Source organism: Scyliorhinus canicula, chromosome 21, assembly GCF_902713615.1.
Source record: "Scyliorhinus canicula chromosome 21, sScyCan1.1, whole genome shotgun sequence".
Classification (NCBI taxonomy): Eukaryota; Metazoa; Chordata; class Chondrichthyes; order Carcharhiniformes; family Scyliorhinidae; genus Scyliorhinus; species Scyliorhinus canicula.
Window position 1 is genome coordinate 12,149,596 of NC_052166.1, and position 24,658 is coordinate 12,174,253.

The 24,658-nt window shown below is 48.1% G+C and overlaps 1 protein-coding gene across 1 annotated transcript in view; it reads left to right on the forward strand.

The window, feature by feature from the left end:
• Positions 1–24,658, forward strand: part of ufc1 (ubiquitin-fold modifier conjugating enzyme 1) — a 59,840-nt gene that overhangs the window by 21,917 nt on the left and 13,265 nt on the right. Inside the window, exons 4-5 of the mRNA XM_038782221.1 lie at positions 2,518–2,594; positions 5,130–5,220. Of these exons, the coding sequence (XP_038638149.1) occupies positions 2,518–2,594; positions 5,130–5,220 (168 nt within the window). The remainder of the gene's footprint in view (positions 1–2,517; positions 2,595–5,129; positions 5,221–24,658) is intronic.

A 24,658-nucleotide genomic window follows, 5' to 3' on the forward strand; every position in this document is an offset into this window, starting at 1 on the left:
TATCATCTGCCATTTCTGCTGCTAACCTCGCAGTTTTAACCCTCTGCTCTTCCACATGAGTTCTCGCTACATCAGGAATTGAATTTTTAAACTCCTTCAAAAGTATAATTTCTCTGAGAAATTGGTCTATTTTCAACGCCCTTATCTACCTATCAAAATTACTCTGTTTGATCCTTTCAAACTCCATGTATGTTTGACCAGGTTCTTTCTTTAAATTTCTAAACCTTTGTCTGTAGGCTTCAGGCACTGCTTCATATGCACCTAAGATGGATTTTTCCACCTCCTGATACGTCCCAGATAGCTCCTCTGATATGATGCAAACAATTTACTTGCCCGACCTACCAGCTTTGTTTGAATCAGTAATATCCACATGTCTTGTGGCCATTTCATTTGTTTAGCCACCTTCTCAAATGAAATGAAAAAGGCTTTGACCTCCTCCTCATCAAACCTTGGCAATACTTGGACATATTTTAATAGATCCCCATCAAGCCTTTGACTATTACGCGCTTTCTCTTTATCCTCATCAAACTGTATGTTTCCCTTTACGTCCGCCTATTTTTACTGACTGTCATGTTTCATGGCCATTTTCTAAAGTTCAAACTCTCTCTCTTTTTCCCTATCCCCTCTCTCTGTTTCTTTTTCCTCTCTCTCTTTTACTTGTACCCTATCTGTACCTCCCTTTCTCTTTCTTGTTGTTCTGCTAGTTATTCTTTCTTTTTCCCTCATTTCGTATTCAAGCTGCTTTAATTCTTTTTCATGTTCCAGTTGTTTAAATCATAACTACATTTTTGCCATTTCTAATGAGTCAGACTGTATCTCAGGTAATTTTAAATGCTCAGCTGCTGCCGGAAGTACCTCTTCTTTTCTTGTGCTGTCAGGTAATGCTAGCTGTAATGTTTTTGCCGAATCTAAAAGCCTTTTTTTAGTCTCTATTCGTACGATACTGCGTGTGATCTTCTCCACCCCCAAAAACCTCCGAGCCTCTGAAAGAACAATTGTCCATAACACACTCGCTACTTGAAATGGAATACCACACCTGAAAAGCAAACACAAACATGGTCACCCCTCACTGTCTTTAAGTTCACTAAGCCAAGTAAATCACTAAAGATGGACTTTTATCCCACGAGCCCCCAATTTATTATCGGTCAGGGTTTAGAGAACATCAAAGTATATTATGGCGTTCACCTGACCCACAACTTTTAATAGACTTTGGTTATGGGGTGCACAAGGGCCCACTTTACAGGTAAGATGCAGCAGAGAACTAAAAGCACTTTTAAACAAAAACAATGTTTATTGAATGAATCCAATGAACATTTTAGAAACACACAGGAAACAGTTTATCAACTACCAACCCTGATAATCCCCACAGATACAGTACTCTATAGATAGAACATAGAACAGTACAGCACAGAACAGGCCGTTCGGCCCTCGATGTTGTGCCGAGCAATGATCACCCTACTTAAACCCACGTAACCCGTATACCCGTAACCCAACAATCCCCCCATTAACCTTACACTACGGGCAATTTAGCATAGCCAATCCACCTAACCCGCACATCTTTGGACTGTGGGAGGAAACCGGAGCACCCGGAGGAAACCCACGCACACACGGGGAGGACGTGCAGACTCCACACAGACAGTGACCCAGCCGGGAATCGAACCTGGAACCCTGGAGCTGTGAAGCATTGATGCTAACCACCATGCTACCGTGTGGCCCCAGAGATAACCCTTAATAACTTTCCTAACAACGTCCAGAAGTCAAAAAACACTTTTTTACAAAGGTTTACATTCCTTACAGAAACAGGTATTACTTTGAAATCATCAAATGATCTGGAGACATTCTTTTTCATGAAGAGAGTCCAAAATACATCTGCCTGTTTCAAATACAGCTCTCCAACTGAAAACGGAACTAAGACACACTGCAGCTCCCAGCTCAAAACAGAAGTAAAAAGACAGATGGACAGCCCAGCTCCACCCATATACTGAGATCGTTGCAGCTATTTGAAAATAACACATTTCTTAAAGGTACATCCAACTGACGCAATAAACAAATCCAATCCAAAAGGCATCTTGACAAATACATGGATAGGATGGGTATAGAGGCATATGGCACTAGGAAGTGCTGAGGGTTTTGGCCAAGGTTGATATCATGACCGGTACAGGCTTTTCGGGCTGAACGGCCTGTTGCTGTGCTGTATTGTTCTTTGTTCCATATTGGAAGGCGAAAAGGCGCATTCTCCTCGTTCATTTCCTTGTAACTGCAGCCTCTGATTCCTGGGATCGTACTGGTCAATGTCTCCTGCAGCCAAAGCTGTGGATTTTGAGGAGGATTTTTTTTTCTCTCTCATCCCTACGTTGAGAACTTGCCCAGCTGGACCCTCAGTGAAGAATGTTCCTTCGTGCGAGGTCCCAGAGGTTCGGTGAAGACATGATCTGTCTGCCGGCCTTGGAGGGAAAGAGGAATCAGGACAGTCTGTTGTAAACAAGACCAGGACTGATTGCCTTGCTCTTTCTGCAGATTCCCGTCACATACCCCACGACAGCACCCGAGGTTGCCATTCCAGAACTGGATGGAAAGACTGCCAAAATGTACAGGTAGGAATGTGGAGGTGGGGTAGGTAGGGAGAATGCGAGATAGATATGGGTTGTGATGCAATGAAAGAATCTCTCATCCTGAGACGATTGAGGGCCATCATTACTCATCTCTCCCTTCATCTCATCGCAGCGACCTCTGTCTCACTGAGGCCAAGTGTTTCCACATCTCTTGACCAGCACCGGACTTAATTCAGTGCAACAGAGAGAGAGACTGCGCGAGAGACAGAGAGAGACTGTGTGCGAGAGACAGAGAGAGACTGTGTGCGAGAGAGAGAGAGAGAGACTGTGTGCGAGAGAGAGAGAGAGACTGTGTGTGCGAGAGAGAGAGAGACTGTGTGCGAGAGAGAGAGAGAGACTGTGCGAGAGAGAGAGAGAGACTGTGTGCGAGAGAGAGAGAGAGACTGTGTGCGAGAGAGAGAGAGAGACTGTGTGCGAGAGAGAGAGAGAGACTGTGTGCGAGAGAGAGAGAGAGACTGTGTGCGAGAGAGAGAGAGAGACTGTGTGCGAGAGAGAGAGAGAGAGAGACTGTGCGCGAGAGAGAGACTGTGCGCGAGAGAGAGACTGTGCGCGCGAGAGAGACTGTGCGCGAGAGAGAGAGAGACTGTGCGCGAGAGAGAGAGACTGTGCGCGAGAGAGAGAGAGACTGTGCGCGAGAGAGAGAGAGAGACTGTGCGCGAGAGAGAGAGACTGTGCGCGAGAGAGAGAGAGACTGTGCGCGAGAGAGAGAGAGACTGTGCGCGAGAGAGAGAGACTGTGCGAGAGAGAGAGACTGTCTCTGGGTGAGACAGAGAGGGAGAGAGAGACTGTCTCTGGGTGAGACAGAGAGGGAGAGAGAGACTGTCTCTGGGTGAGACAGAGAGGGAGAGAGAGACTGTCTCTGGGTGAGACAGAGAGGGAGAGAGAGACTGTCTCTGGTTGAGACAGAGAGGGAGAGAGAGACTGTCTCTGGGTGAGACAGAGAGGGAGAGAGAGACTGTCTCTGGTTGAGACAGAGAGGGAGAGAGAGACTGTCTCTGGGTGAGACAGAGAGGGAGAGAGAGACTGTCTCTGGGTGAGACAGAGAGGGAGAGAGGGACTGTCTCTGGGTGAGACACAGAGGGAGGGACTGCCTCTGGGTGAGACACAGAGGGAGAGAGAGACTGTCTCTGGTTGAGACAGAGAGGGAGAGAGAGACTGTCTCTGGGTGAGACAGAGAGGGAGAGAGAGACTGTCTCTGGGTGAGACAGAGAGGGAGAGAGAGACTGTCTCTGGGTGAGACAGAGAGGGAGAGAGGGACTGTCTCTGGGTGAGACACAGAGGGAGGGACTGCCTCTGGGTGAGACACAGAGGGAGGGACTGCCTCTGGGTGAGACACAGAGAGAGGGACTGCCTCTGGGTGAGACACAGAGGGAGGGACTGCCTCTGCGTGAGACACAGAGAGAGGGACTGCCTCTGGGTGAGACAGAGAGAGAGACTGGGCGCCGACTGTCACGACGGCCTCGGAACCCGCTCCCAGCACCTAATTCACCCCCACCCGGGGGCTAGGAGCGCCGCTCCATTATTCTCGGCGGCGGGGCCTTAACGCTGGCGTCAAGGCGTCGCGCCGAGAATGACGCGACGGCGGCGCCTATGTGACGTCAGCCGCGCATGCGCAGATTCACCGTCTCCAACCCGCGCATGCGGGGCTGACGGCACGAACCAGCGCATGCGCGGTGCCGTCTTTCCCCTCAGCCGCCCCGCAAGACGTGGCGGCTTGGTCTTGCGGGGCGGCGGAGGGGATATAGTGCGTCCGATTTGGACGCCGGCCCGGCGATTGGTGGGCACCGATCGCGGGCCTGTCCCCTCCCGAGCACAGTCGTGGTGCTCATTTCCCAAAAGGCCAGTGAAAAGCCCCAAACGGGCATCTCCACACCCATTTCACGACGGCGGCGACCAGGTGTGGTTGCCGCCGTCGTGAAACGGTCGCGAAACGGCAGGCCGCTCGGCTCATCCGGGTCGGAGAACGGCGATTCTTCCGAGCGGTGGAGATGGTGGGGAGGGGAGAGAATCGAGGGGGACATGAATTTTGTCGGGCCCTCCCGCGATTCTCCCACCCGGCATGGGGAGCGGAGAATCGCGCCCACTGGCTCTGTGTGAGACAGAGAGAGAGAGAGAGAGGGAATGTCTCTGAGAGAGAGAGAGACTGAGAGAGAGAGACTGTCTCTGTGTGAGACAGACAGAGAGAGAGGGAGAGACACTGTCTCTGTGTGAGACAGAGAGAGAGAGAGACTGTCTGTGTGAGAGAGAGACTGTCTGTGTGAGAGAGAGAGAATGTCTCTGAGAGAGAGAGTGACTGTCGGGCAGAGAGAGGGACGGGGGCGAGAGAGGGTTGGTTAAAATAGAGAGAGACTGAGGCCCTCCTGGATGTTACCGAGGGCCTGCCCCTAACAGGGCCTGTCCCTTGCCGAGGGCCTGGCTCTTGCTGGGCTGTTACCGAGGGCCTGGCTGTGTCAGAGCGCATGCCTGTTACTTCTTTATGTTGTCTAGTACGTTCACATTGTACTTATGTTTTCTCAGAGGTGGAAAGATTTGTCTAACAGATCACTTCAAACCATTGTGGGCACGCAATATCCCCAAGTTTGGCCTGGGACACCTGATGGCACTGGGGGTAAGTTCCTGATGGTCAGATAACAAAGAAACGTACAGCACAGAAACAGGCCGTTCAGCCCTTCAAGCCTGCGCCGACCATGTTTCCCATCTAACTTAAAACCTTCTATTCTCCTGGGGCCCATAACCCTCTATTCCCGTTCTATTTATGTATTTGTGAAGGCGCTCCTTAAATGTCCCTATCGTACTGCTTCCATCACCTCCTCCAGCAGAGTTCCAGGCACTTACTACCCTTTGTATAAAAAAAACTTCCTCACACATCTCCTTTAATCTTTGCCACTCGCTCCTTAAACCTATGTGCCCCATTAATTGACTCTTCCACCTTGGGAAAAAGCTTCTAACTATCCACACTCTCCATGCTCCTCATAATCTTGTAGACCTCTATCAGGGCGCCCCTCAACCTCGGTCGTTCCAGTGAGTTTATCCAACCTCTGCTCATAGCTAATGCCCTCCATACCAGGCAACATCCTGGTAAACCTCTTCTGTGCCCTCTCCAAAGCCACCACACCTCTCTGATAGTGTGGCGACCAGAATTGAACGTGATATTCCAAGTGTGGCCTAACTACGGTTCTGCATAGCTGCAGCATGACTTGCCAATTTTTATACTCAGTGCCCATGCCGATGAAGTGCCATATGCCTTCATTACTACCTTCTCCACCTGCATTTCCACCTTGTGACCTGTGGACCTGTACACCCAGATCCCTCTGCCTGTCAATGCTCTTCGGGGTTCTGCTACTAACTATAATTACCACCTCTATTTGACCTTCCAAAATGCATTACCTGACTTTAGTCTGGATTTAACTCCCATCTGGCATTGATCCGCCCAACGTCTCCAACCAATCAATATCCTGCTGTTACTTTTGACAGTCCTCATCGCGATCCGCAATTCCACCACCTTTGTGTCATCCACAAACGTACAAATCAAAACAATTACATTTTCCTCCAAATCATTTATCTATACTACAAAGATATCTACAGCAAAGATATCAGCACTGATCCCTGCGGAACGGCATTATTCACAGCCCTCCATTCAGAAAGGCACCCTTCCACTGCTACCCTCTGTCTTCTTTGACGGAGCTGAGCAGGGAAGACAGTGGAACAGCAATGGCAGGGGTTTTGGGGGTTATTCGGGAGGCGCAACAGAAATTCATCCCAAGTATGAGGAAACATGCTAAAGAACAAAGAAAACTACAGCTCAGGAACAGACCCTTCGGCCCTCCCAGCCTGCGCCGATCCTTTATCTAAACCTGTCGCCTATTTTCCAAGGATCTACTTCCCTCTGTTCCCTGCCCATTCATGTATCTGTCTAGATGCATCTTAAATGATGCTGTCGTGCCCACCTCTACCACCTCCGCTGGCAAAGCGTTCCAGGCACCCACCACCCTCTGCGTAAAAAACTTTCCACGCACATCTCCTTTAAACTTTCCCCCTCTCACCTTGAAATCGTGACCCCTTGTAATGGATACCCCCACTCTTAGAAAAAGCTTGTTGCTATCCACCCTGTCCATACCTCTCATAATTTTGTAGACCTCAATCAGGCCCCTCCCCCCCCCCCCTTAACCTCCGTCTTTCCAATGAAAACAATCCTAATCTACTCAACCTTTCTTCATAGCTAGCACCCTCCATACCAGGAAACATCCTGGTGAACCTCCTCTGCACCCTCTCTGAAGCATCCACATCCTTCTGGAAATGTGGTGACCAGAACTGCACGCAGTATTCCAAATGTGGCCTAACCAAAGTCTTATACAACTGTAACATGACCTGCAGACTCATATACTCAATACTCAATACCGATGAAGGCAAGCATGTTGTATGCCTTCTTGACCACTCTATCGACCTGTGTTGCCACCTTCAGAGTACAATGGACCTGAACTCCCAGATCTCTGTACAACAATTTTCCACAGGACTCTTCCATTGACTTCCATCCGCTCTTGAATTGGATCTTCAAAATGCATCATCTCACATTTGCATGGATTGAACTCCATCTGCCAAATCTCTTCCCAACTCTCCATTTTGGAGAGATATTTTGCTGTATTCTCTGACAGTCCCCCTCACTATCTGCAACTTCACCAATCTTAGTATCATCTGCAAACTTGCTAATCAGACCACCTTTACCTTTGTCCAGATCATTTATGTATATCACAAACAACAGTGGTCCAAGCACGGATCCCTGTGGAACACCACTAGTCACCTTTCTCCATTTTGAGACACTCCCTTCCGCCCCTACTCCTCTGTCTCCTGTTATCCATCTAGCCTGAACCCCATGCAACTTCACTTTTTCCATCAACCTGCCATGGGAAACCTTATCAAACGCCTTACTAAAGTCCATGTATATGACATCTGCAGCCCTTCCCTCATTAGTCAACTTTGTCACTTACTCAAAGTATTCCTTTAGGTTTGTAAGACATGACCTTCCCTGAACAAAACCATACTGCCTATCTCTGATAAGTCCTTTTTCTTCCAAATATGAATAGATCCTATCCCTCAGTATCTTCTCCAACAATTTGCCTACCACTGACATCAAGCTCACAGGTCACAGGATTATCCCTACTACCCTTCTGAAACAAAGGGACAACATTAGCAATTCTCCAGTCCTCCGGGATCTCCGCCGTGCTCAAGGATGCTGCAAATATACCTGTTAAGGCCCCAGCTAATTTGTCCCTCGTTTCCCTCAGTAACCTGGGATAGATCCCATCCGGACCTGGGGACTTGTCCACCTTAATGCCTTTTAGAATACCCAAAACTTCCCCCTTCCTTTTGCCGACTTGACGGAGAGTATTTAAACATCCATCCCTGACCTCAACATCCGTCATGTCCCTCTCCTTGGTGAATACCGATGCAAAGTACTGATTAAGAATCTCACCCATTTCCTCTGACTCCACTTTGTCTGAGTGGACCAATCCTTTCTCTAGTTACCCTCTTGCTCCTTGTATACGAATAAAAGGCTTTGGGATTTTCCTTAACCCTATTCGCCAAAGATATTTCATGACCCCTTTTAGCCCTTGAGATTTGTCCTACTTTCCTGATGTTCCCCCAAAGCTTCATCAGTTTTAAGTCGCCTAGACCTTATGTATGCTTCCTTTTTCATCTTAGCTAGTCTCACAATTCCACCCGTAATCCATGGTTCCCTAATCTTGCCATTTCTATCCCTCATTTCACAGGAACATGTCTGTCCTGCACTCTAATCAACCTTTCTTTAAAAGACTCCCACATTTCAAATGTGGATTTCCCCTTAAACAGCTGCTCCCAATCCACATTCCCTAGCTCCTGCTGAATTTTATTATACTTGGCCTTTCCCCAATTTAGCACTCTTCCTTTAGGACCACTCTCATCTTTATCCATGAATATTGTAAAAATAAGGAATTGTGATCGATATTCCCAAAGTAATCACTGACTGAAACTTCAACCACCTGGCCGGGATCATTCCCCAATACCAGGTCCAGTATGGCCCCTTCCCGAGTTGGACTATTTACATACTGCTCTAAAAAACTCTCCTGGATGCTCTTCACAAATTCTGCTCCGTCTACGCCTCCAACATTACATGAGTCCCATTCAATGTTGGGGAAGTTAAAATCTCCCATCATGTTAGGGGCAGCAGGGTAGCATGGTGGTTAGCATAAATGCTTCACAGCTCCAGGGTCCCAGGTTCGATTCCCGGCTGGGTCACTGTCTGTGTGGAGTCTGCACGTCCTCCCCCTGTGTGCGTGGGTTTCCTCCGGGTGCTCCGGTTTCCTCCCACAGTCCAAAGATGTGCGGGTTAGGTGGATTGGCCATGCTAAATTGCCCGTAGTGTCCTAATAAAAGTAAGGTTAAGGGGGGGGGGTTGTTGGGTTACGGGTATAGGGTGGATATGTGGGTTTGAGTAGGGTGATCGTGGCTCGGCACAACATTGAGGGCCGAAGGGCCTGTTCTGTGCTGTACTGTTCTATGTTCTATGACCACCCTATTGCTCTGACATTTTTCGATAATCTGTCTACATATTTGTACCTCTACTTCACGCTCGCTTTTGGGAGGCCTGTAGTAAAGTCTCAACAATGTTACTGCACCCTTCCTATTTCTTAGCTCTACCCATATTGCCTCAGTGCTCAAATCCTCCATTGTGCCCTCCTTAATCACAGCTGTGATATCATCTCTGACCAGTAATGCAACTCCTCCACCCTTTTTACCTCCCTCTCTATCCCTCCTGAAGCACCTATACCCTGGGATATTTAATTGCCAATCTTGCCCTTCCTTCAACCAAATCTCAGTAATACCAATAACATCATATTCCCAGGTACTAATCGAAGCCCTAAGTTCATCTGCCTTACACTTCTCGCATTAAAACAAATGCTCCTCAGACCACCTGTCCCTTTGCGTTCATCATATCTTCCCTGCCTACTCTTCTCCTTAGTCACAATGAGTTTATTATCTAGTACCTTACTGGCTTTAGTTGCTGCCTCTTTACTGACCTCGAACTTCCTAATTTGGTTCCCATCCTCCTGCCACATTAGTTTAAAACGTCCCCAACAATGTTAGCAAAAGCATGCCCTCGGACATTGGCTCCAGTCCTGCCCAAGTGTAGACCATCCGATTTATAATGGTCCCACCGCCCCCAGAACTGGTTCCACGTATTCATTCTGACTATTCTTGAATTTCTACTCTGACTGTCTCGTGACACTGGTAGCAATCCTGAGATTACTACCTTTGAAGTCCTACTTTTTAACTTATCTCCTAACTCCCTAAATTCTTATTGTAGGACCTCATTCCATTTTTTACCTATATCCTATATGCACCACGACAACTGGCTGTTCACCTTCCCCCCTTCAGAATGTTTTGCAGCCAATCTGAGACATCCTTGACCTATGCACCTGGGAGGCAACATACCATTCGGGAGTCTCGTTTCCGACCATAGAAACGCCTGTCTACTCCCCTTACGATTGAATCCCCTATGACGATAGCCCTGCCAGTCTTTTTCCCGCCCTTCTGTGCAGCAGAGCCAGCCACAGTGCCATTAACCTGGCTACTACTGCCTTCCCCTGGTGAGTCATCTCCTCCAACAGTATCCAAAACGGTATACCTGTTTTGGAGGGAAATGACCGCAGGGGACACCTGCACTGCCTTCTGGTCACCCATTCCCTATCTCCCTCAACATTCCTAATCTGCGGTGTGACCAACTCACTGAACGTGCTATCCACGACCTCCTCAGCATCGCAGATAATCATAGAATTTACAGTGCAGAAGGAGGCCATTTGGCCCATCGAGTCTGCACCGGCTCTTGGAAAGAGCACCCTACCCAAGGTCAACACCTCCACCCTATCCCCATAACCCAGTAACCCCACCCAACACTAAGTGCAATTTTGGACACTAAGGGCAATTTATCATGGCCAATCCACCTAATCTGCACATCTTTGGACTGTGGGAGGAAACCGGAGCAGCCGGAGGAAACCCACGCACACACGGGGAGGATGTGCAGACTCCGCACAGTCAGTGACCCAAGCCGGAATCGAACCTGGGACCCTGGAGCTGTGAAGCGATTGTGTTATCCACAATGCTACTGTGCTGCCCTTGTGCTCCAAAGTGAGTCCATCCGCAGCTCCAGAGCCGTCGTGCGGTCTAACAAGAGCTGCATCTGGGCACACTTCCCGCACATGAAGGAGTCAGGGGCATCGACCGGGTCCCTGAACTCCCACATTGAGCACAAGGAGCATAACACGGGTCTGGGATCTCCTGCCATTTTTACACTTTACCTTCACTGATTACAAATACGATATCAAATAATGAATAAGTGAAAGGAATAAAGATTTTGCTTACCAATCACAATACTTGCCAACACACAAAGAGTTAAATGTCTCCCAGCTACTGCTAATTGGAGCACTTCCTTACCAGCCAATTGGGTCACTGCTTTGCTGTGATGTGACTCTTCAAATTCATTCCCAAAGACCCTGTGGCCGCTGTCCAAGCAGCGAAGCAGCTCCACCCTCTCCAACAGCTGAATTCCCGCCGAAAAGACTCGAATCCGCAAAGCAGCTAGTTTAAATACTCACCGCTCGACTCTGTCGCTCCGCCCACTCCAACAGCTGAATTCCCTGAAGGGAGGACAAGGCATCCATGGCTGACGAAGGAAGTCAAGAATAGCATAAAAGCAAAAGAGAAAACACACAAGTGGCAAGGATTAGTGGGAATCCAGAGGATTGGGAAGCCTTTAAAAATGAGCAGATAAAGCAATAAGGAGGGAGAAGATGAAATATGAGTGCAAGCTAGCTAGTAATATAAAGGATAATATAAAGGATAAATCACCTGGACCGGATGGACATCTCCCCAAGTTTCTAAAAGAGATAGCTGAGGAGATTGTGGAGGCATTGGTGGTGATCTTTCAGGAATTACTGGAGGCAGGAAGGGTCCCGGAGCATTGTAAAGTGGCTAATGTAACACCGCTGTTTAAGAAGGGAGGGAGGCAGAAGATGGGAAATTATCGGCCGGTTAGCCTGACTTCGGTCATCGGTAAGATTTTCGAGTCCATTATGAAAGATGAGATCGCAGATTACTTGGAAGTGCATGATAAAATAGGACTGAGTCAGCATGGCTTCATCAAGGGGAGGTCATGTCAGACAAATCTGTTGCAGTCCTTTGAGGAAGTAACAAGATAGTTAGACAAAGGAGAACCAGTGGATGTGATTTATTTAGATTTCCAGAAGGCCTTTGACAAGGTGTCGCATAGGAGACTGTTAAATAAGTTAAGAGCCCATGGTGTTAAGGGTAAGATCCTGGCACGGATAGAGGATTGGCTGACTGGCAGAACGCAGAGAGTGGGGATAAAGGGGTATTTTTCAGGATGGCAGCCGGTGACTAGTGGTGTGCCTCAGGGATCAGTGCTGGGACCACAACTTTTCATAATGTACATTAATATAAGAACTAGGAGCAGGAGTAGGCCATCTGGCCCCTCGAGCCTGCTCCGCCATTCAATTAGATCATGGCTGACCTTTTGTGGACTCAGCTCCACTTTCCGGCCCGAACACCATAACCCTTAATCCCTTTATTCTTCAAAAAACTATCTATCTTTGCCTTAAAAACATGTAATGAAGGAGCCTCAACTGCTTCACTGGGAAAGGAATTCCATAGATTCACAACCCTTTGGGTGAAGAAGTTCCTCCTAAACTCAGTCCTAAATCTACTTCCCCTTATTTTGAGGCTATGCCCCCTAGTTCTGCTGTCACCCGCCAGTGGAAACAACCTGCCCGCATCTATCCTATCTATTCCCTTCATAATTTTAAATGTTTCTATAAGATCCCCCCTCATCCTTCTAAATTCCAACGAGTACAGTCCCAGTCTACTCAACCTCTCCTCATAATCCAACCCCTTCAGCTCTGGGATTAACCTAGTGAATCTCCTCTGCACACCCTCCAGCGCCAGTATGTCCTTTCTCAAGTAAGGAGACCAAAACTGAACACAATACTCCAGGTGTGGCCGCACTAACACCTTATACAATTGCAACATAACCTCCCTAGTCTTAAACTCCATCCCTCTAGCAATGAAGGACAAAATTCCATTTGCCTTCTTAATCACCTGTTGCACTTGTAAACCAACCTTCTGTGACTCATGCACTAGCACACCCAAGTCTCTCTGAACAGCGGCATGCTTTAATATTTTATCGTTTAAATAATAATCCCGTTTGCTATTATTCCTACCAAAATGGATAACCTCACATTTGTCAACATTGTATTCCATCTGCCAGACCCGAGCCCATTCACTTAACCTATCCAAATCCCTCTGCAGACTTCCAGTATCCTCTGCACTTTTCGCTTTACCACTCATCTTAGTGTCATCTGCAAACTTGGACACATTGCCCTTGGTCCCCAACTCCAAATCATCAATGTAAATTGTGAACAATTGTGGGCCCAACACGGATCCCTGAGGGACACCACTAGCTACTGATTGCCAACCAGAGAAACACCCATTTATCCCAACTCTTTGCTTTCTATTAATTAACCAATCCTCTATCCATGCTACTACTTTACCCTTAATGCCATGCATCTTTATCTTATGCAGCAACCTTTTGTGTGGCACCTTGTCAAAGGCTTTCTGGAAATCCAGATATACCACATCCATCGGCTCCCCGTTATCTACTGCACTGGTAATGTCCTCAAAAAATTCCACTAAATTAGTTAGGCATGACCCTTTTACGAACCCATGCTGCGTCTGCCCAATGGGACAATTTCTATCCAGATGCCTCGCTATTTCTTCCTTGATGATAGATTCCAGCATCTTCCCTATTACCGAAGTTAAACTCACTGGCCTATAATTTCCTGCTTTCTGCCTACCTCCTTTTTAAACAGTGGCGTCACGTTTGCTAATTTCCAATCCACCGGGACCACCCCAGAGTCTAGTGAATTTCGGTAAATTATCACTAGTGCATCTGCAATTTCCCTAGCCATCTCTTTTAGCACTCTGGGATGCATTCCATCAGGGCCAGGAGACTTGTCTACCTTTAGCCCCATTAGCTTGCCCATCACTCCCTCCTTAGTGATAACAATCCTCTCAAGGTCCTCACCTGTCATAGCCTCATTTCTATCAGTCGCTGGCATGTTATTTGTGTCTTCCACTGTGAAGACCGACCCAAAACACCTGTTCAGTTCCTCAGCCATTTCCTCATTTCCCATTATTAAAACTCCCTTCTCATCCTCTAAAGGACCAATATTTACCTTAGCCACTCTTTTTTGTCTTATATATTTGTAAAAACTTTTACTGTCTGTTTTTATATTCTGAGCAAGTTTACTCTCATACTGTATCTTACTCTTCTTTATAGCTTTTTTAGTAGCTTTCTGTTGCCCCCTAAAGATTTCCCAGTCCTCTAATCTCCCAGCAATCTTTGCCACTTTATATGCTTTTTCCTTCAATTTGATACTCTCCCTTATTTCCTTAGATATCCACGGTCGATTTTCCCTCTTTCTTCCGTCCTTCCTTTTTGTTGGTATAAACCTTTGCTGAGCACTGTGAAAAATCGCTTGGAAGGTTCTCCACTGTTCCACCATAAAGTCTTAGCTCCCAGTCTACCTTAGCTAGTTCTTCTCTCATCCCCTTGTAATCTCCTTTGTTTAAACACAAAACACTAGTATTTGATTTTACTTTCTCACCCTCCATCTGTATTTTAAATTCCACCATATTGTGATCGCTCCTTCCGAGAGGATCCCTAACTATGAGATCATGAATCAATCCTGTCTCATTACACAGGACAAGATCTAGGACCGCTTGTTCCCTCGTAGGTTCCATTACATACTGTTCTAGGAAACTATCGTGGATACATTCTATAAACTCCTCCTCACGGTTGCCTTGACCGACCTGGTTAAACCAATCGACATGTAGATTAAAATCCCCCATGATAACTGCTGTACCATTTCTACATGCATCAGTTATTTCTTTGTTTATTGCCTGCCCCACCATCTCGTTACTATTTGGTGGCCGATAGACTACTCCTATCAGTGACTTTTTTCGCCTTACTATTCCTGATTTCCACCCAAATGGATTCAACCTTATCCTCCATAGCACCGATGTCATCCCTTACTATTGCCCGGATGTCATCCTTAAATAACAGAGCAACACCACCTCCCTTACCATCCATTCTGTCCTTCCGAATAGTTTGATACCCTCGGATATTTAACTCCCAGTCGTGACCATCCTTTAACCATGTTTCAGTAATGGCCACTAAATCATAGTCATTTACGATGATTTGTGCCACCAACTCATTTACTTTATTCCGAATACTACGAGCATTCAGGTAAAGTACACTTATGTTGGTTTTTTTACCTCTGTTTTGAATCTTAACATCTCCAGTTTTATTCCTTTTGTTATTACTGGGCCTATTCACTGTGCTCCCCTCAGTCACTGTACCTTGTACTGTCGCCCTTATGGATTTCTGACTATGTCTTCTCTGCCTTGCACTTTTCCCCTTACTTCCTTTTGTTTCTGTCCCTGTTTTACTACCTTCCAACTTCCAGCATTGGTTCCCATCCCCCTGCCACATTAGTTTAAAACCCTCCCCAACAGCTCTAGAAAACACCCCCCCCCCTAGGACATCGGTTCCAGTCCTGCCCAAGTGCAGACCGTCCGGTTTGTACTGGTCCCACCTCCCCCAGAACCGGTCCCAATGCCCCAGGAATTTGAATCCCTCCCTCTTGCACCATCTCTCGAGCCACGCATTCATCCTATCTATCCTGACATTCCTACTCTGACTAGCTCGTGGCACTGGTAGCAATCCTGAGATTACTACCTTTTGAGGTCCTACTTTTTAGTTTAACTCCTAACTCCCTGAATTCCGCTTGTAGGACCTCATCCCGTTTTTTGCCTATGTGCACCACGACAGCTGGCTGTTCACCCTCCCCCCTCTGGAAGAAGGAATTTAAGGCACTGCTACTAAGTTTGCAGATGATACAAAGATCTATAGAGGGACAGGTAGTATTGAGGAAGCAGACGGGCTGCAGAAGGTGTGAGGTTATGCACTTTGGAAGGAGAAATGGAGGCATAGACTATTTTCTAAATGGGGAGATGCTTAGGAAATCAGAATCACAATGGGACTTGGGAGTCCTTGTTCATAATTCTCTTAAGGTTAATGTGCAGGTTCAGTCGGCAGTTAAGAAGGCAAATGCAATGTTAGCAGTCATGTCGAGAGGGCTAGAATACAAGACCAGGAATGTACTTCTGAGGCTATATTAGGCTCTGGTCAGACCCCATTTGGAGTATTGTGAGCAGTTTTGCGCCCTGTATCTAAGGAAGGATGTGCTGGCCTTGCAAAGGGTCCAGAGGAGGTTCACAAGAATAATCCCTGGAATGAAGAGCTTATTGTATGAGGAACGGCTGAGGACTCTGGGTCTGTACTCGGAGTTTAGAAGGATGAGGGGGGATCTTATTGAAACTTGCAGGATACTGCAAGGCCTTGATAGAGTGGACATGGAGAGGATGTTTCCACTTGTCGAAAAAACTAGAAGCAGAGGACACAATCTCAGACTAAAGGGACGATCCTTTAAAACAGAGATGAGTCCGAATTTCTTCAGCCAGAGGGTGGTGAATCTGTAGAAATCTTTGCCGCAGAAGGTTGTGGAGGCCAAATCACTGAGTGTCTTTAAGACAGAGATAGATAAGGTTCTTGATCAAGAAGGGGATTAGGGGTTATGGGGAGAAGGCAGGAGAATGGGGATGAGAAAAATATCAGGCATGATTGAATAGCGGAGTAGACTTGATGGGCCGTGTGGCCTAATTCTGCTCCTATATCTTGCCATCCATCTTGCCAGCTCACCTCTGAGATCGTGTGATTTTACCTTCTGTATTAGTCTGCCATGAGGGACCTTGTCAAAGGCCTTACTGAAGTCTATGTAGACAACACCCACTGCCCTACCTTCATCAACATCTTTGTCACTTACTTGAAAAACTTGATCAAGTTCGTGAGACACGACCCCCCCTTCACAAAATGAAGCTGCCTCTCGCTAATATGTTCATTTGCTTCCAAATGTGTTCAAACATTCAAATCAGTAGCGCTGTTTCCTTAAGCCTGAAATGGAGATTATACTCACGTCTGAACAGAGCGAAAAAGGGTGCCATTCTCTGGCAGCGTTGCGTTGCGCATCATGCAAGAGCACAATGCGGCTGGAGAATCTTGGGAGATCCCTTTCACAGCCTCCTGCCAGCCACCACACTCCGCAAGATTCACCTAAGTCCCACGAGGCGTCGGAGTCAGAATTCCGCCCAAATGAGATGTAACCAAACGGCACTCCCGGAAGTAGGTCATAAACCAATTTAAAACCTACTCACCCAAGATACACCAGCCTCCCTCGATTCTCCAGCCCACCAGGGAGGCTGCAGTCGGGCGCCGATCAGTGCTGGTCCACAAGAACATAGACCAGGTGGAACAGCACACGGGGCGGACCCCTGGGCCATCGGCGACCCCTGGTCAGTGCAGGGTGCCTCCCTGGTCCTCCCCCAAGAATGTGGGCACCTTGACACTGCCCATGACAGCAAGATAGCCAGGAGGGAATTGAAGACAGGGATTATAAAAGCTAAGCGAGGGCATGAAAAATCTTTGGCGGGTAGAATCAAGAAAAACCCCAACGCCTTTTAACACATATGTGAGAAATATGAGAATGACTAGAGCGAGGGTGGGTCCGATCAAGGACAGTAGCGGGAGATTGTGGGGGCTAGTTTAGCTCTCTCGGCTAAATCGCTGGCTTTTAAAGCAGACCAAGGCAGGCCAGCAGCACGGTTCGATTCCCGTACCAGCCTCCCCGGACAGGCGCCGGAATGTGGCAACTCGGGGCTTTTCACAGTAACTTAATTGAAGCCTACTCGTGACAATAAGCGATTTTCTTTTTTTTTTCATTGAGTGAGAAGAGATAAGAGAGGTCTTGAACGAGTACTTTTCTTCAGTATTTACGAATGAGAGGGGCCATATTGTTGGAGAGGACTGTGTGAAACAGACTGGTAAGCTCGAGGAGATACTTGTTAGGAAGGAAGATACGTTGGGCATTTTGAAAAACTTGAGGATAGGCGAGTCCCCCGGGCCTGACGGAATGTATCCAAGGGTTCTGTGGGAAGCAAGATATGAAGTTGCAGAGCCGTTGGCAATGATCTTTTCGTCCTCCCTGTCAATGGGTGGGACCAGAGGATTGGAGAGTGGCGAATGTCGTGCCCCTGTTCAAAAAAGGGAATTACAGGCCAGTTAGTCTTTCTTCGGTGCAAGGCAAAGTAATGGAAAGAGTACTGAGGTACAGGATTTCTGAGCATCTGGAAAGACACTGCTTGATTAGGGATAGTCAGCACAGATTTGTGAGGGGTGGGTCTTGCCTTACAAGTCTTATTGAATTATTTGAGGAGGTGACCAAGCACATGGATGAAGGTAAAGCAGTGGATGTGCTGTACATGGATTTTAGTAAAACATTTGATAAGGTTCCCCATGGTAGGCTTATGCAGAAAATAAGGAGGCATGGGATAGTGGGAAGTTAGGCCAGTTGGATAACGAACTGGCTAACTGATAGAAGTCAGAGAGTGGTGGTGGATTGCAAATATTCAGCCTGGAGCCCAATTACCAGTGGCGTACCGCAGGGATCGGTTCTGGGTCCTCTGCTGTTTGTGATTTTCATTAATGACCTGGATGAAGGCGTTGAAGGGTGGGTCAGTAAATTTGCAGACGATACGAAGATTGGTGGAGTTGTGGATAGTGAGGAGGGTAGTTGTAGGCTGCAAAGAGACATAGATCGGATGCAGAGCTGGGCTGAGAAGTGGCAGATGGAGTTTAACCCTGAAAAGTGTGAGGTTGTCCATTTTGGAAGGACAAATTTGAATGCGGAATACAGGGTTAACGGTAGGGTTCTTGGCAGAGAGATCTATGTTCATAGATCTTTGAAAGTTGCCACTCAAGTGGATAGAGCTGTGAAGAAGGCCTATGGTGTGCTAGCGTTCATTAGCAGAGGGATTGAATTTAAGAGCCGTGAGGTGATGATGCAGCTGTATAAAACCTTGGTAAGGCCACATTTGGAGTACTGTGTTCAGTTCTGGCTGCCTCACTTTCGGAAGGATGTGGAAGCTTTGGAAAAGGTGCAAAGGAGATTTACCAAGATGTTGCCTGGAATGGAGAGTAGGTCTTACGAGGAAAGGTTGAGGATGGTAGGCCTTTCCTCATTAGAACGGAGAAGGATGAGGGGCGACTTGATAGAGGTTTATAAGATGATTAGGGGAATAGATAGAGTAGACAGTCAGTGACTTTTTCCCTGGGTGGAACAAACCATTACAAGGGGACATAAATTTAAGGTGAATGGTGGAAGATATAGGGGGGATGTCAGAGGTAGTTTCTTTACCCAGAGAGTAGTGGGGGCATGCAATGCACTGCCTGTGGAAGTAGTTGAGTCGGAAAATTAGGGACCTTAAAGCAGCTATTGGATAGGTACATGGATTACGGTAGAATGATGGGGTGTAGATTAATTTGTTCTTAATCTAGGACAAAAGTTCGGCACAACATTGTGGGCCGAAAGGCTTGTTCTGTGCTGTATTTTTCTGTGTTCTATGTTCTGTGAAAGGAGGGTGCAGTGGATGGTTTGAAGGGTGGGAGTGTGCAGGGCAGGTACGTAGGGGCCTCTGCGAGGTTGGGGGTCTGACTGGTGGGGGTTCTGAAAGGGAGGGGCCTAAAGCGGGCTGGTGCCCCATTAGCGGGTTGTCCTTACTTGGGAGGATGTGGGGTAGTGTCTAAGTGTGTGGGGGGCGACATTGCTCATGGGTGTGGGACAAACAAGAGATAGGGGCACCATTTCAAAATGGTAGCCCGATCTGAGTTCAGCTCTTCAGTGCCAAAAAAAATTGTGTGCTGAACTGGTGAGAAACTCTGTTATATTACTTGGAGTAATATATGTTACTCATTTGTTTATGCCGAATTGAACTTAACTTTGATGATGAAGTAGACAGCTTACCTCGAACATCAGGCGCCTGCTGAATGTGATAATGACCCCCTCCGGGGAGAGAACACAAGAGGTGATCATCTCCCTGGATGCAGAAAAGGCCTTCGACAGAGTCGAATGGAAATACCTCATAGAGGTACAGGAGTGGTCCGGGCTTGGAACAGGGTTCACCGCTTGGGTAAAGCTCCTATACAACGCTCCCATGGCGAGCGACGGACCAACAATACCATCTCCCAATACTTCCAGCTACACAGGGGCACCAGATATGGATGCCCACTGTCCCCGCTGCTGTTCGCACTAGCAATCGAACTGCTAGCAATCGCGCTCAGCGCAGCAAAAAATTGGAGCGGGATCCGAAGGGGAGGCAGAGTGCACAGAGTCTCACTCTATGCAGATGACCTGCTCCTCTACATCTCGGACCCACAGAGCAGCATGGACGGAATCATCGCGCTCCTGAAAGAGTTTGGAGCCTTCTCGGGCTGCAAACTCAACATGAGCAAAAGCGAGATCTTCCCAGTACACCCGCAAGAGGGGGGGGGGGGGGGGGGCAGCACTAAAGGGGCTGCCGTTCAAACAAGCCCGACACAAATTCCACTACCTGGGGATCCAAATAGCCCATGACTGGAAAGGGATCCACAAATGGAACTTCACCAGTCTGACGGAGGAAGTAAAAAAGGACCTGCAAAGATGGAACACACTCCCACTCTCCCTCGCGGGGAGAGTCCAGACGATCAAAATGAACGTACTACCCAGGTTCCTCTTCCTGTTTAGATCCATTCCGATCTACATCCCCAAGGCCTTTTTCAAAGCGCTGGACAAACTAATCATGGCGATCGTATGGAGGGGTAAAAATGCTAGGATCCCAAAGAAAGTCCTACAAAAAACAAAATCCAGGGGGGGGGCTAGCCCTCCCAAACCTACAATTCTACCACTGGGCGGCAACAGCCGAGCGTGTAAGGGGATGGATCCAGGAGCCAGAGGCCGAGTCGGTGCGCGCGGAGGAGGCAGGAGGAAGGAGTCGTGGGGACCTTCCTCCGGGCCCTCGCCATGGCAGCGCTCCCATCCACACCCAAAAAACACTCCAGCAGCCCAGTGGTGACAGCCACCCTCCAATCCTGGAACCAACTGCGGCAGCAATTTGGCCTGACCAAAATGTCGGACCAGGCTCCCATCTGCAACAACCATAGGTTCACACCAGCACTGGCTGACGCCACCTTCAAAAGGTGGAGGCAGGACGGAGGGACACTGACAGTCAGGGACGGCAGGATCGCAACACTGGACGAACTGACAGAGAAATTTCGGCTAGCCAAGAGGAACGAGCTACGGTATCTGCAGCTCAAAAACGTCTTACGAAAGGAGACAAGGACGTACCCACAACCGCCACGACAGACACTACTGGAAGACCTACTGGACGCAAGCATCCTAGATAAAGGAAACTGTAGCGACATGTATGACCGACTGGTAGAAAGGGCCGACACTGTACTGGACGCAACAAGAAAGTAATGGGAGGAGGACCTGGGGATTGAGATAGGGTGGGGACTCTGGAGCGAGGCACTGCATAGGGTCAACTCCACCTCCACGTGCGCAAGGCTCAGCCTGACGCAACTAAAAGTGGTACATAGAGCCCACTTAACAAAAACCCCTATGAGTAGGTTCTTCCCGTAGGTGGAGGACAGATGTGAACGGTGCCAAAGAGGCCTGGCCAACCACGCCCACATGTTCTGGTCTTGCCCCAGACTTGTGGAGTACTGGACAGCCTTCTTCGAGGCTATGTCCAAAGTGGTGAGGGTGGAGCCATGCCCGATTGTGGCGGTCTTCGGGGTTTCAGACCAGCCAGATCTATTCCTGGAGAGGAGGGCGGACGCCCTTGCCTTTGCCTCCCTGATCGCCCGTAATAGAATCCTGTTTGGCTGGCGGTCAGCAACACCACCCAGAGCTGCAGAGTGGCTGTCCGACCTCTCGGAATCTCTCCAAATGGAGAAAATCAAATTCGCCATCCGAGGGTCAGACGACGGCTTCCACAGAACGTGGGAGCCATTCATGGAACTGTTCCGGGACCTGTTTGTGGCCAACGAACAAGAGGAAGAATAGTCGGGTGGCCAAGAATCAGGGGAAAATGGACGGGAATCGGGAGAAGGTAGCCGGGGCATGGAGGGGAGAGATCGACTGGGAGGGGGTGGACTGGGACGGCTAAACCTGAGGAGGGAGGGGGGAAGATAGCTAAACCTGGGGAGAGGGAGGCGAACCATGGAGGGGGGGGGGTGCAGGGAAGCGGGAGCCGGAGGGATGACATGGGATGCCAAAACGTGCGTGACATCTCCAGGAGCGGGGAACGAGGAAACTAGAGATGGAGGACGGGGGCGAGCGTGGGACGGCAGCGAGACTCGTCCGGGAAGGGCAGGCGACAGCAACACACAGCACAGCCAAATATCGCACGCTGTGATTTTCTCCCCGGCACCCAAAGGTGTGCTTGCCCCCCCCAGTCCCTGCCCCCCCCCCCCCCCCGCAGGCAGTCGCCTACTTCTGTGGGGTGGGTAATTTTGACAGATGTACAGAGATGCCGCTGTCGAGCTGGTGCACAATGCCCCACCAGTTATTCCATTGCATATGTTATTGTATTTTTTTTTATGTTGGGGTGTGCCCTTCTCCTCTAAATGTGTGTATATATATGTGTGTTTCTTATTCTTTGTACATAACGGTAATTATACCTTGCTCAAAAAAACCCAATAAAAACCTTTATTAAAAAAAAACTTTGATGATGTTGAATACTCAAGGTCCTCCAGTGATAACAAATAATTTATTGAGTAACTAATCAATTAACTTGTGATTTTGATTCTTCAATACTTTTACTAGTAGTCAAATTAAACAAGATAGAATTAGATTAACTATGAATAATATTCTTTGCACTCTGAGCTAACTGTACTTCTGTTCTCTAGCCACAACACACCCGAAGAGAGCGGGAAAGCAGATTGAGCTTGTATTTATGCTCCCTGTTCGTGTTGCCCTCGAGTGATCATCTGTCTGTACTAACTACATGTATATACATATACAGAGATCACGACACTCTCCAGGGCCCAAAAACCCACCCAACAACTCCAACCCTGGAGCCCTTCTAACACCGACCCCCAACGTCCCGCCTTCCCCATGCTGACCACTCAATCCTCCTTGATGGTTCCACATTCAAGTGAACCCTTCTCCCGACCCCCACAGAGCAAACTTGACCCTCCCCACCAACCCCCACTCCCGGGTCTTTCGATTTCCCAAATATCGGCACCTCGGGACTTGGGGCCACCCTCACCCAAAGAACCTCAGTCATAACATCCAAAAACCCCTGCCAGAACCCCCTCAGACTTGGACAGGCCCAAAACATGTGGACATGATTCGTGCCCCCCTCTGTCCCCTCCCCCCAGTGCACCACCCACACCTATCCTCCACACCCTCAAAACGTCTGCTCATCCTCGCCACTGGCATTTTAAACTAGATTAGGCTTAAGCCTTCACACGACGAGGGCACATTTATCCTCCATAAAGCGTCAGGCCATGCCCCAGCCCCCAGTTCCTCTCCTAACTCCTCCTTCCACTTGCACTTGACATTCTCCACCTGGGCACTCCCTCCACTCCATCAGTTCCTTAGAAATATTCAAACCCTCTGACAGAAGCTTATGTTGTAGCACGGGAAGCGGCATCCCTGAGAAAGACACTTCTCTCCTCACAAAACCCCTTGGGTAACTCAAACAATTCCTCCAGCTCTATAAACAGGTCCCTAAAGCACTCAACCCCTGCCCGCTGCCACCTCCGGGACCTGGCATTCAGCCTTGCCGGCCAAACCTATGGTTATTGCAGATTGATACCGACAACGACATGCCCTCCAAGGATTGTTATCACTAAGGAGGTAGTGATGGGCAAGCTAATGGGGCTAAAGGTAGACAAGTCTCCTGGCCCTGATGGACTGCATCCCAGAGTGCTCAAAGAGTGCTAGGGAAATTGCAGATGCTCTAGTGATGATTTACCAAAATTCACTAGACTCTGGGGTGGTCCCGGTGGATTGGAAATTAGCAAACGTGACACCACTGTTTAAAAAAGGAGGTAGGCAGAGAGCAGGAAATTATAGGCCAGTGAGCTTAACGTCGGTAGTAGGGAAGATGCTGGAATCTATCATCAAGGAAGAAATAGCGAGGCATCTGGATAGAAATTGTCCCATTGGGCAGACGCAGCATGGGTTCATAAAGGGCAGGTCGTGCCTAACTAATTTAGTGGAATTTTTTGAGGACATTACCAGTGCAGTGGATAACGGGGAGCCAATAGATGTGGTATATCTGGATTTCCAGAAAGCTTTTGACAAGGTGCCACACAAAAGGCTGCTGCATAAGATAAAGATGCATGGCATTAAGGGTAAAGTAGTAGCATGGATAGAGGATTGGTTAATTAATAGAAAGCAAAGAGTGGGGATTAATGGGTGCTTCTCTGGTTGGCGATCAGTAGCTAGTGGTGTCCCTCAGGGATCCGTGTTGGGCCCACAATTGTTCACAATCTACATAGATGATTTGGAGTTGGGGACCAAGGGCAATGTGTCCAAGTTTGCAGATGACACTAAGATAAGTGATAAAGCGAAAAGTGCAGAGGACACTGGAAGTCTGCAGAGGGATTTGGATAGGTTAAGTGAATGGGCTAGGGTCTGGCAAATGGAATATAATGTTGACAAATGTGAGGTTATCCATTTTGGTAGAAATAACAGCAAACGGGATTATTATTTAAACAATAAAATATTAAAGCATGCTGCTGTGCAGAGAGACCTGGGTGTGCTAGTGCATGAGTCACAGAAAGTTGGTTTACAGGTGCAACAGGTGATTAAGAAGGCAAATGGAATTTTGTCCTTCATTGCTAGAGGGATGGAATTTAAGACTAGGGAGGTTATGCTGCAATTGTATAAGGTGTTCGTGAGGCCACACCTGGAGTATTGTGTTCAGTTTTGGTCTCCTTACTTGAGAAAGGACATACTGGCGCTGGAGGGTGTGCAGAGGAGATTCAC